Here is a 12,327-nt window from a genome sequence, read left to right as displayed (position 1 = left end):
GCGGCGATGAATTACTACACGCCCGGGACCGCCAGACTGATCGAGGATCTGGACAGTGAGTGGGGTCCCGTTACAGGGACCGGCATCAGGATAGTCATGGGTCTCTGGCCATTCCATCTCCACCCTCTGCCCACCCCCACCTTCTCCACCCCCACCCTCTGCCCTCCCCACCCTCTGCCCACCCCCACCCTTCTCCACCCCCACCCTCTGCCACCCCACCTTCTCCCACCCCCACCCTCTGCCCACCTTCTCCACCCCCCACCCTCTGCCCACCCCACCTTCTCCCACCCCCACCCTCTGCCCACCCCACCTTCTCCACCCCCACCCTCTGCCCACCCCACCTTCTCCACCCCCACCCTCTGCCCACCCCACCTTCTCCACCCCCACCCTCTGCCCACCTTCTCCACCCCCCACCCTCTGCCCCCACCCCCCACCCTTCTCCACCCCCACCTCTGCTCTCTCCCCACCCCCACTCTACACTTCCTCCAACCCCACCCCTCTCTCCCCTTAATTTCACCCCACCGTCTCCCAACCCCACCTCTCCCCACCCTCTCCTCCCCCACTCTCTCATCCCCCTCTCCTCCCCCCTCTCTATTCTCCCCGCCCCACCCTCTCCCCACCCACCCACCCACCCCACGCTACCCTTCCTCCGACCCCACCTCTCTCCTCCTTAATTTCACCCCACCTTCTCCCCCCTCCCCTACCCTCTTCCCCCACCCCCTCTCCTCCCCACCCCCCCCCTCTCCTCCGCACCCTATTCTCCCCACCCCTCCCTCTCCCCACCCCACCCCTCCCTCTCCCCACCCCACCCTCTCCTCTCCCCACCCCACCCTCTCCTCTCCCCACCCTCTCCTCTCCCCACCCCTCCTCTCCCCACCCCTCCCTCTCCCCACCCCTCCCTCTCCCCAACCCCACCCTCTCCTCTCCCCCACCCTCTCCTCTCCCCACCCCTCTCCTCTCCCCACCTCCTCCTCTCCCCACCCTCTCCTCTCCCCACCCTCTCCTCTCCCCACCCTCCCTCTCCCCACCCTCCCCTCTCCCCACCCCTCCCTCTCCCCACCCCCTCCTCTCCCACCCCTCCCTCTCCCCACCCCTCCCTCTCCCCCACCCCCTCCCTCTCCCCACCCCTCCCTCTCCCCACCCCACCCTCTCCTCTCCCCACCCTCTCCTCTCCCCACCCCTCCCTCTCCCCACCCCTCCCTCTCCCCACCCCACCCTCTCCTCTCCCCACCCCCTCCCTCTCCCCACCCCACCCTCTCCCCTCCCCCACCCTCTCCTCTCCCCACCCTCTCCCCTCCCCACCCTCTCCTCTCCCTCCCTCTCCCTCTCCCACCCTCTCCTCTCCCCACCCCTCCCTCTCCCCACCCTCTCCTCTCCCCACCCTCTCCCACTCCCCACCCTCTCCTCTCCCCACCCTCTCCTCTCCCCACCCTCTCCTCTCCCCACCCCTCCCTCTCCCCCACCCCTCCCTCTCCCCACCCTCTCCTCTCCCCACCCTCTCCTCTCCCCCACCCTCTCCTCTCCCCACCCCTCCCTCTCCCCACCCCTCCCTCTCCCCACCCCACCCTCTCCTCTCCCCACCCTCTCCTCTCCCTCTTCTCCCTCCCCCCCACCCTCTTCTCCCTCCCCCCCACCCTCTTCTCCCTCCCCCCCCCCCACCCCTCTTTCTCCCCGCTCCCATTATACAAAACCAAATGAGTTTTTAAAAACTGATTAAGACCAGCGGCACAGTGAACAGAACTACTACAGCTGCTGCTGCTGCTGCTGCCTCCTTGTGCCACAGACCCGGTCCGTCCATGGCCCCGGGCGCTGTCTGCGTGGAGTTTGCATGTTCTCCCTGCGACCACGCGGCTTCCCTCCAGGTGTTCCGCTTTCGCCCACTTGCACAAGATGTGTGGGTGTCTACGTTAATCGGCCCTCTGTGAATTGTCACCAGTGTGTGCAGGGGGCGGGTGGGAACGTGGGGATAACATGGAACTAGTGTGAATGGGGTAGCCGGCTTGCACTCAGCTGGGCTGAAGGGCCTGTCTCCACGCTTTATATCTCTCGACGTGTTTGACCTTGAGTTGCCAGAAATGGAATGAGATATTGACACATTAACGTTGTGTTTAAGAAAATAACTGCAGATGCTGGTACAAATCGAAGGTGTTTATTTCACAAAATGCTGGAGTAACTCAGCAGGTCAGGCAGCAGCATCTCAGGAGAGAAGGACGTTTCGGGTCGAGACCCTTATTCAGTCTGAAGAGTCTCCTGAGATGCTGCCTGACCTGCTGAGTTACTCCAGCATTTTGTGAATAAATACCTTAATGTTGTGTTTAATATAGTCGGTTCCCACATCCCAGTCGCCTGTTGAACGTGGGCATGGCTGGTGTAGGAGGAGGAGGAGGTGCCATTCACAGCTCTCTGCCCTGTTTCTCAAGCCATTACGCTTCAACGAGATTAATGTAGAGCCAATTTACACCTGACCATAATAAGCAATACTAAAAGTTTATTGCTTTGTCCTTGGTGTCTGACTGCCTTAGCATTCATTCCTCTTGCCACCAGAGGGCACTTGCGTTCCATTCACTGTAGAAGGTCCTTTGTCCCCACACTTAATAATAATAATAATAATAATGCATTTTACTTATATAGCGCTTTTCATATACTCAAAGACGCTTTACAGAGATTTAGAGAACATAGGGAAATGAATAAATAGGTAAATAAGTAAACAAGTAAACGAACAGAGAAAGGAGACAGAAGGTGAGGTGACCTTCAGTGGTTGAAGGCAGTGCTGAACAGGTGAGACTTCAGTGATGTTTTGAATGTGGTGAGTGTGGGGGAGTCTCTGATGGTTTGGGGTAGTGAGTTCCATAGGGGTGGGGGCAGGGATGGAGAAAGCCCTGTCTCCCCAGGATCTGAGTTTGGTCCGGATGTGGGGGGATAGGAGATTGGCAGCAGCAGAGCGGAGGGTGCAGGTGGGAGTGTGCTGTGGAGGAGGGTCGGTCAGGGTAGGATGGGGCCAGGTTATGGAGGGCTTTGTAGGTTATGAGGAGGATTTTGTACTGGATTCTCTGGGGGATGGGGAGCCAGTGGAGTTTGTAAAGGACGGGGGTGATATGGTCACGGATCGGGGTGTGGGTGAGTAGACGGGCAGCGGAGTTTTGAATATTGAAGTTTACTGATGATTTTTGAGGGTGCGCCATAGAGGAGGCTGTTGCAGTAGTCCAGACGGGAGGTGATGAAGGCGTGGATGAGGGTTTCTGCAGCTGTGGAGGAGAGGGATGGACGGAGACGGGCAATGTTTTTGAGGTGGAAGAAGGCTGTCTTTGTGATGTGTTTGATGTGTTTGTCGAAGGAGAGGGTTTGATCAAAGATGATTCCAAGATTTCGGATGTGAGGTGAGGTGGATACTGGGAGACCATCAATGTTGAGGATGAAGTTTTGGGTGGATTTGGTGAGCGTTTTTGGACCAATGATGATGATTTCAGATTTGTTGCAATTGAGTTTGAGGAAATTTGATTGAAGCCAAGATTTTATTTCAGTGATGCAGTTTGTCAGTGTAGAGTGTGTGGTGGGGGACATTGACTTGGTGGAGATGAGGAGCTGGATATCATCGGCGAAGCAGTGGAAGTTGAGACCATGACGGCGGATTAATTGACCAAGGGGGAACAGGTAGAGAGATGAAGAGGAGGGGGCCAAGGACTGAGCCTTGGGGGACACCTTGGGGGAGGGGAGCGGTGGGGGATTTACAGTTGTTAATGGAGATGAACTGGTGTCTGTCAGAAAGGTAAGATTTGAACCAGGTTTCAAGTCGGGTGAGGAGAATGGAGTGATTTATGGTGTCAAAGGCGGCGCTGAGGTCAAGTAGGATGAGGATGTTGAGGTTGCCAGCGTCGGAGGAGAGGAGAATGTCGTTTGTGATTTTGAGGAGCGCAGTTTCAGTACAGTGGTTTGAGCGGAATCTGGATTGGAAAGTTTCATACAGGTTATTGGTAGAGAGGTGGTATTTGAGTTGGGGAAGCTACAGCATGTTCCAAAAACTTTGGGACAGAAAGGGTAGGTTGGAGATTGGTCTGAAGTTGTTTGGGGTGTCAGGGTTTAGACCTGTTTTTTCAGAATGGGGGTGACAGCAGCGATTTTGAGGGATGGCGGGACGATGCCAGTGGACAGGGAGGAGTTTATTGTTGCAGTGATAAGTGGAGAGAGAGCAGGAAGGCAGGCCTTGACAAAGCTGGAGGGGATGGGGTCCAGAGAGCAGGTGGCAGTTTTTTATTCCTGTGAAGAGGTCAGAGAGGTCGGTGGTGGAGACTGGGAGAACTGAGGCAGGGGTTGACAGGATAAGGGGGGGCAGGTGGTTTGAGGGGGAGCAGGTGCGTTGGTGGTTAAGGTGCTGTAGATGTTGTCTATTTTGCTTTGGAAGAATGAAAGGAAAGTGGTGCATTTGTCAACTGTGAATGATTGGGAGATGGTGTTCAGGGGCTGAGGAGTTTGTTTATTGTAGAGAAGAGTGTTTTGGGTTCCGGAGCCAGAGTGAATTATTTGAGAGTAGTAGGTGGAGTGGGCACGGGAGAGGCATCTTTGTAGTGCTGCATGTGGTCTTTGTAGGCTTGGGAGTGAATTGTGAGACCTGTTTTGTTGCGGAGTCTTTCAAGTTGGCGGGCATGAGTTTTCATCATGCGGAGTTCAGGGGTAAACCAGGGAGCAGAGTGGGTGAAGGAAACTGTTTTGGTTTTTATAGGTGCAAGCTGGTCGAGGCAGGAGGAGAGAGTGCGGTTGTAGTAGTCAGTGAGGTCAGAGGGGCTGTGGAGGTCAATGAAGGGAGAGGCGGACATTATTTCAGAGAGGGAGGATGAGAGCGAGGGTTAGGAGTTTGGACAGCCACTAACTAGTTCACCATCCCGGCCATTTACATTAGTCAACACTATTATGGCCCACCCCTTATTCTTAAACTGTGGCCCCTTGTTCTGGACTCCCCCAACATTGAGAAGGATGAGAGGGGATCTTATCGAAACGTGTAAGATTATTAAGGGGTTGGACACGTTAGAGGCAGGAAACATGTTCCCAATGTTGGGGGGAGTCCAGAACAAGGGGCCCACAGTTTAAGAATAAGGGTAGGCCATTTAGAACTGAGATGAGGAAAAAGCTTTTCAGTCAGAGAGTTGTGAATCTGTGGAATTCTCTGCCTCGGAAGGCAGTGGAGGCCAATTCTCTGAATGCATTCAGGAGAGAGCTAGATAGAGCTCTTTAAGGATAGCGGAGTCAGGGGGTATGGGGTGAAGGCAGGAACGGGGTACTGATGAGAATGATCAGCCATGATCACATGAATGGTGGCGCTTGGCTTGAAGGGCCGAATGGCCTCCTCCTGCACCTATTGTCTATTATAACTCTGCATTGACAGATCCTTGCATGTGCGAAGTCTGGTCTGTCGTAATTCCAGTTCCCCTGGGCACCGTGGTAACTAGGATTGTGCTGATCAAGGTGTACCATCAGGAGCAATGCCTCTTATCAGACCGAGTCGTCTAAGGCCCAACTGCACGAATAGCAAATGTTCCTCTTGTAGGTAACCCTCACTCCCTCCATTCAATGTTCACACATTATAGGAGTAGAAATTAGGCCATTCAGCCCATCGGGTCCACTCTGCCAGACAATGATGACTGATCTAGACAATAGACAATAGGTGCAGGAGGAGGCCATTCGGCCCGAAACATCACCTATTCCTTCTCTCCTGAGATGCTGCCTGACCCGCTGAGTTACTCCAGCCTTTTGTGATACCTCCCTTTCCCCGGTCCTCAGTTTATGAGTTGATTTCCTCTTCCTCACCCCCGGTGTATCTATTGCCCACAAACTCCATCCCCCTCACCCACCGCCCTTTCCCCTCCCCACACTGGTCTCCTTTTGCAGCCCTTTGCTTAGTCTGCTTTCAACCCCTCCCCCCTCTCCCCCTGGATCCATCCATTACTTGCCAGCTCCTTCCTCACCCCTCCCCGTCACCTCCTCATGCGAGCTATCTCTCCACTACACTCTCAATCCTAACGCAGGGTCTTGACATGAAACCCGTTGCCACCACCGATGCTGCCTGCCTGTTGAGTTCCTCCAGCAGTTTGTTCTATTTTTTCTTTATTTTTAAAATTTTTACAATAGGTGCAGGAGTAGGCCATTCAGCCCTTCGAGCCAGCACCGCCATTCAATGCGATCATGGCTGATCACTCTCAATCAGTACCCCGTTCCTGCCTTCTCCCCCATACCCCCTCACTCCGCTATCCTTTAAGAGCTCTATCCAGCTCTCTCTTGAAAGCATCCAACGAACTGGCCTCCACTGCCTTCTGAGCAGAGAATTCCACACCCTCACCACTCTCTGATTGAAAAAGTTCTTCCTCATCTCCGTTCTAAATGGCCTACCCCTTATTCTTAAACTGTGGCCCCTTGTTCTGGACTCCCCCAACATTGGGAACATGTTTCCTGCCTCTAATGTGTCCAATCCCCTAATTATCTTATATGTTTCAATAAGATCCCCCCTCATCCTTCTAAATTCCAGTGTATACAAGCCCAATCGCTCCAGCCTTTCAACATACGACAGTCCCGCCATTCCGGGAATTAACCTAGTGAACCTACGCTGCACGCCCTCCATAGGCAAGAATATCCTTCCTCAAATTTGGAGACCCAAACTGCGCACAGTACTCCAGGTGCGGTCTCACTGGGGCGTGTACAACTGCGCACAGTACTCCAGGTGTGGTCTCACTAGGGCCCTGTACAACTGCGCACAGTACTCCAGGTGCGGTCTCACTAGGGCCCTGTACAACTGCACACAGTACTCCAGGTGCGGTCTCACTGGGGCCGTGTACAACTGCGCACAGTACTCCAGGTGCGGTCTCACTAGGGCCCTGTACAACTGCACACAGTACTCCAGGTGCGGTCTCACTAGGGCCCTGTACAACTGCACACAGTACTCCAGGTGCGGTCTCACTGGGGCCCGTGTACAACTGCACACAGTACTCCAGGTGCGGTCTCACCAGGGCCCTGTACAACTGCGCACAGTACTCCAGGTGCGGTCTCACTGGGGGGCCGTGTACAACTGCGCACAGTACTTCCAGGTGCGGTCTCAGTCCCAGCATCGGCAGTCTGTTGTGTCTCCAGTAGCTAGGAATCCTTTAAGGCATTGGATCGTGACAAGGGTTTTCCAAGGGGAGAGGCGGATGGGGAGGGAGAACGTAGGAATTTAAGGATGTAGAGACAGGGAGGGAGGGGAGAGGAAGAGTAGGGAGAAGTAATGGGGGGGGGGGGGGGGGGAGATGTGGGTGATCTGGGAGACTTGTGGAGTATGGGTGGGGTGCTATCAGGGTGGGCATGGCAGATGAGGGTGACACAGGGCTGGGGGTAATTTCCAGAGCCTGTGGGCTGTTGCCAAAAATGCTTTGTTGTGCCCAGTTAGATGCCCACATCTACAAAGGGTGGCAGTACTCTGGTGTGACAGTGGTGTTCAGACTGGTAGAGCTAACTATGTAAATAGAAAGAAGTCAGGCATGGAGTCCTACAGCATAGAAACAGGTCCTTTGGTCCAACTTGCCCATAGCGACCAACATGTCCCATCCACACAAGTCCCACCAGTCTGCATTTGGCCCCTATTCCTCTAAACCTGTCCTGAACAAGGGGTCACAGTTTAAGGATAAGGGGGAAGTCTTTTAGGACCGAGATGAGAACGTTTTTTTTCACACAGGGAGTGGTGAATCTGTGCAATTCTCTGCCACAAAAGGTAGTTGAGGCCAGTTCATTGGCTATATTTAAGAGGGAGTTAGATGTGGCCCTTGTGGCTAAAGGGATCAGGGGGTATGGAGAGAAGCCAGGTACGGGATACTGAGTTGGATGATCAGCCATGATCATATTGAATGGCAGTGCAGGCTCGAAGGGCCGAATGGCCTATTCCTGCACCTATTTTCTATGTTTCTATGTTTCTATCCATGTACCTGTCTAAATGTTTCTTAAACGCCTCTCTCTGGCAGCTCGTTCCAAACACCTATTGTTGGGAGTGAAGGGGAGGGGCCATTTGGCCTGTGGTGCCTGAGCTCCCACTTTGCAGAACAAGCTACACTTTGCCCCACCACCTTCTGTTCCTTAGTGACGTGAGGGAGGGACTAAAGTCGTGCTGCGTGGATGTTGGTGGGATCTGGGGTGGAAATGAGTTGTGAACTTGGTTGGGGATGTGGATGGCGAGGGGTGGGGGGGTCTCCTGGAAATTCCAAGGTGCCGGAAGATGTGGAAGGTGCAGGAAAACTGGCAACGATAGGTGAGATCACTTGGGATTGTCCAGGGAGGAGCTTGGGGAGGTGGTGAAAGGAGTGTGTTGGAGCATCTCTGAAGCTCAGATGGAGGCACCCTTGGGTTCAGAGGCTCGGTAGGACTGGCGCAGAGTCTGGTTTGGTTGTTTCTCGTTGGCGCGGGCTGGCGGCTTGTCCAAGGGTCTGGGATGCCCTGTTTTCCACGGGACACCCCAGTGGGATGTGGGCGTATGGAGAGGGGAGGGATTGACCGTATTGTCATTCTCACCGCGTTGCAGAGAAACACCTGGTGCTGCTGCGTGATGGACGGACCTTGATCGGATTCCTGAGGAGCATCGATCAGTTTGGTGAGTGACAGTTGCATCCCAACGCCTGGCGGGCTCCATCTCTGCCCGTGGCCGGACAACCGCCCCCACCTTCCCTTCAGGTGGAGGCTTCCAGACCACGAACATTGTCCGAGGCATTGGCGGCACGGTGGCGCAGCGTTAGAGTTGCTGCCTTACAGTGCTTGCAGCACCCCAAGACCCGGGTTCGATCTAGATAGAGCTCTTGAGGATAGCGGAGTCAGGGGGTGTGGGGAGAATGCAGGAACGGAGTACTGATTGAGAATGATCAGCCATGATCACATTGAATGGTGGTGCTGGGTCGAAGGGCCGAATGGCCTCCTCCTGCACCTATTGTCTATAAGTCTATAAGACTACGGATGCCGTCCGGACAGAGTTTGTCTGTTCTCCCAGTGACCGTGTGGGTTTTCTCTTCAATCTATCTGTATACTAAAACTCAAAGCACCCATGGCAACCAGCACCCATGGCAATTTGTTCCAGGCACCCACAACCCTCTGTAAAACGACTCTCCCACACATCGATCTATATACTAAAACGTTTGTTTGTTTGTTTGTTCCTGAACTACAGCCAAAACGGTACACGATAGCGTGACAATTCTAGGCCCACCTTACTCACCGTCGTCCCTTTGGTGCTAATGGAAGAAGTTTCATTGAAATCGGTGTTATATTTTTTAAGTTATTCACATTTTAAAGTTTAAATCTATCTCCTAGGGGGGGAGGGAGGGAGGATAAGGGGGGTTGTGGGGGATGGAGTGGGGGGGTGGGGTGGGGGGAAGAAGGGGAGGAGAGGGTGCTGCACCGATGCAGGAGAAGTTTGGGCTCAATGGGTCCACGGTCTAGTTCCTCTTAAATCTTTCCCCTCTCACTTTGAACCTATATCGTCTGGTTCTTGATTCCTCTCTTATAGGTAAAAGACCCTGTGCATTCACCCTATCTGTTCCAATGTATATATAAACATTCATTCAGATGAATGGAATATTTATTCAATATTTCAGATGATTTTGTGACTGCCTCACAGACCTTAACTCCCTGACTTATTGAAACCCCACAGCTAATTTGGTGCTCCACCAGACTCTGGAACGGATTTACGTGGGCCAAAAGTACGGAGACATCCCTCGTGGAATATTCATCGTGAGGGGCGAGAATGTTGTCCTGGTGGGAGAGATTGTAAGTCTGCACTGTTTTATTCACAACGGTTGATGTGACTCACCCCTTCCCGTGGTCTATGTTGCTAGAACCACTTTGCTCCTCTTTCTAGAGATTAGGAACGCCTGTGTACAAAGAGCCGAATGTATTTGGGGCAGCACGGTGGCGCAGCAGTAGTGTCGCTGCTTTGCAGCCCCAGGGACCTGGGTTCAATCCTGACTACGGGTGCTGTCTGTACGGAGTTTGTACAGTGGGTGTTTTCCGCCATCTCTGATTTCCTCCCACATTCCAAGTGCATGCCTGTTTATCAGTTAATATGCTTGGTATAATTGTAAATTGTCCCTATTGTGCGTAGGATAGTGTTGGCGAGTGGGGTTTGCTGGTCAGTGTGGACTCAGTGCCCCGAAGGGCTTGTTTCCCATAGGGGCCACAGTTTAAGAATAAGGGGTAGGCCATTTAGAACGGAAAACCTTTTCAGTCAGAGAGTTGTGAATCTGTGGAATTCTCTGCCTCAGAAGGCAGTGGAGGCCAATTCTCTGAATGCATTCAAGGGAGAGCTGGATAGAGCTCCTAAGGATAGCGGAGTCAGGGGGTACGGGGAGAATGCAGGAACGGGGTACTGATTGAGAATGATCAGCCATGATCACATTGAATGGCGGTGCTGTCTCGAAGGGCCGAATGGCCTCCTCCTGCACCTATTGTCTATTGTCTTTCTGTGCTGTATCTCCAAACTAATCTAAACAAGGTCCCCCTTGTATGTACCAACAACAATGCTAATTCATTAGACTCCAACTGATTGGGCTTGCTTCTTATCTGCAATGTGCATCGGTGCACCACACGTAGACCACCGGTATTTGGGTACGGTGGGCGGCACCGTGATGCAGCTGGTGGAACCGCTGGCTCCGTGCTGGTAACCTGGTTTCAATCCTGGCCTTGGGTGCTGTCTGCAAAGAGTTTGCACGTTCTCCCTGTGATCGTGTGGGTTTCACCTGCATGGACTTTTATCCAGGAGCTCCAGTTACCTGCCGCACTCCAAAGACGTCCAGGTTTGTAGGCTAATTGGTTTGGTGAAAATTGTAAATTTTACCTCGTGTGCGTCGGTTGGTGTTCGTGTGCGTCGGTTGGTGTTCGTGTGCGGGCACCGCTGGTCGGCACAAAGTCTGCGCTGTATCTCTAAACTAAACTAAACTAAAACTTAGCTAGTAAGGGGAGACAACTTTGTGATGGGTAAGACATCTGTAGGCTATGGGATACAGTATGGAAACAGGCCCACCGAGTCTGCACCGACCAGCGAACCCTGCACATTAATACTATCCTACACACCAGGGACGATTTGCATTTATACCAAGCCAATGATTGGCAAACATGCACGTCTTTGGAGTGTGGGAGGAAACTCAAGATCTCGGAGAAAACCCACGCAGGTCACGGGGAGAATGTACAAACTCCGTACAGACAGCACCCGTAGTCGGGATCGAGCCCAGGACTCTCGCACTGGAATCGCCGTAAGGCAGCAACTCTACCGCTGCGCCACCGTGCCGCCCTATCTCACCTTTTGGGGCGCTGGTCCTTTTGGGTCTCTTAATGATAGCGGAGTCAGGGGGTATGGGGAGAGGGCAGGAACGGGGTACTGATTGTGAATGATCGTCCATGATCACATTGAATGGCGGTGCTGGCTCGAAGGGCCGAATGGCCTCCTCCTGCACCTATTGTCTATTGTCTATTTCACCCCTGGAGATGTTGCGTGCTGATACATGGCAAGTGCCCTGCCCTTGCTGAGGTTGCCAATAACAGGCAGCATCTCTTTCAGGATCTGGATAAGGAGAGTGCATCCACTCTCCAGCGAGTGACCATCGAGAACATCCTGGCGGAGCTGCGCCAGGAGAAGGATGCCAGGAGCAGAGCGGACAAGCTGAAGATTCGGGCGTCTAAGGAGCGTGGGCTAATGCTTCCCTACCCGGACTCCCTGGATGACTATTAGGCACGGTGGAGTGGGAACAAGCACAGGGTCTACAACTTGAGGACCGAGCTTGATGTAAATCTTCCCTACTCCTGGAAGCTCTTCGCGTTTATTGAAGCTGTTGGAGATATAGTTATCAGCTTACAATGTTGCTCCACCATGATATCTCCTGAAGTTAACCTCCGAGGGGAAAATAAACCCCTCACTGATATGCATTTCAAACTTAAAACCTTCTCTGGACTACATTGGCATTCTCATCGTTGGCCACGAGGTGTGGGCAGATGATTATCCAATTTTGCAATTGATTCAAGACCTGAAGGGTCTCTCAAATGAAAGAAAATGTGGGCTGATTGGTCACTAAATTATTGGATCCAGTAAAGACTGGATGTGATCTCCTCCCCTCAGTGCTAATTAGATAGCTGTTTCCAATTGTGATCTCCCCCCCCCCCACCATTGATCACACGGCTTTGGCCAGTACGATCTTGCCAAACTAGTCCAGTAAGTTCGGTTGACATTTGTCTCGCTCTGCTACAACGCGTGGCCAAAGGGCTCTATTTATAGTGTAAGGGAGTTGCAGGATTTCCACACTGAGGTAGGAGTGGTCTGCCTGTATTGCTAACCACAGATAG

The 12,327-nt window shown here is 53.2% G+C and overlaps 1 protein-coding gene across 1 annotated transcript; it reads left to right on the top strand.

The window, feature by feature from the left end:
- lsm1 (LSM1, U6 small nuclear RNA associated) lies at nucleotides 1–11,719 on the top strand. The gene is made up of 4 exons (XM_078428976.1): nucleotides 1–55; nucleotides 8,531–8,599; nucleotides 9,647–9,762; nucleotides 11,549–11,719. The coding sequence occupies exons 1-4, from the start codon at nucleotides 7–9 to the stop codon at nucleotides 11,717–11,719; spliced, it is 405 nt and encodes a 134-aa protein (XP_078285102.1). The 5' UTR covers nucleotides 1–6.
- Nucleotides 11,720–12,327: the final 608 nt, after the last annotated feature.

Source organism: Rhinoraja longicauda, chromosome 36 (assembly GCF_053455715.1).
Source record: "Rhinoraja longicauda isolate Sanriku21f chromosome 36, sRhiLon1.1, whole genome shotgun sequence".
In the NCBI taxonomy this organism is placed as follows: domain Eukaryota; kingdom Metazoa; phylum Chordata; class Chondrichthyes; order Rajiformes; family Arhynchobatidae; genus Rhinoraja; species Rhinoraja longicauda.
Note: the sequence above shows the minus strand (reverse complement) of the source record. Positions and strands in the feature narration are given on the sequence as shown.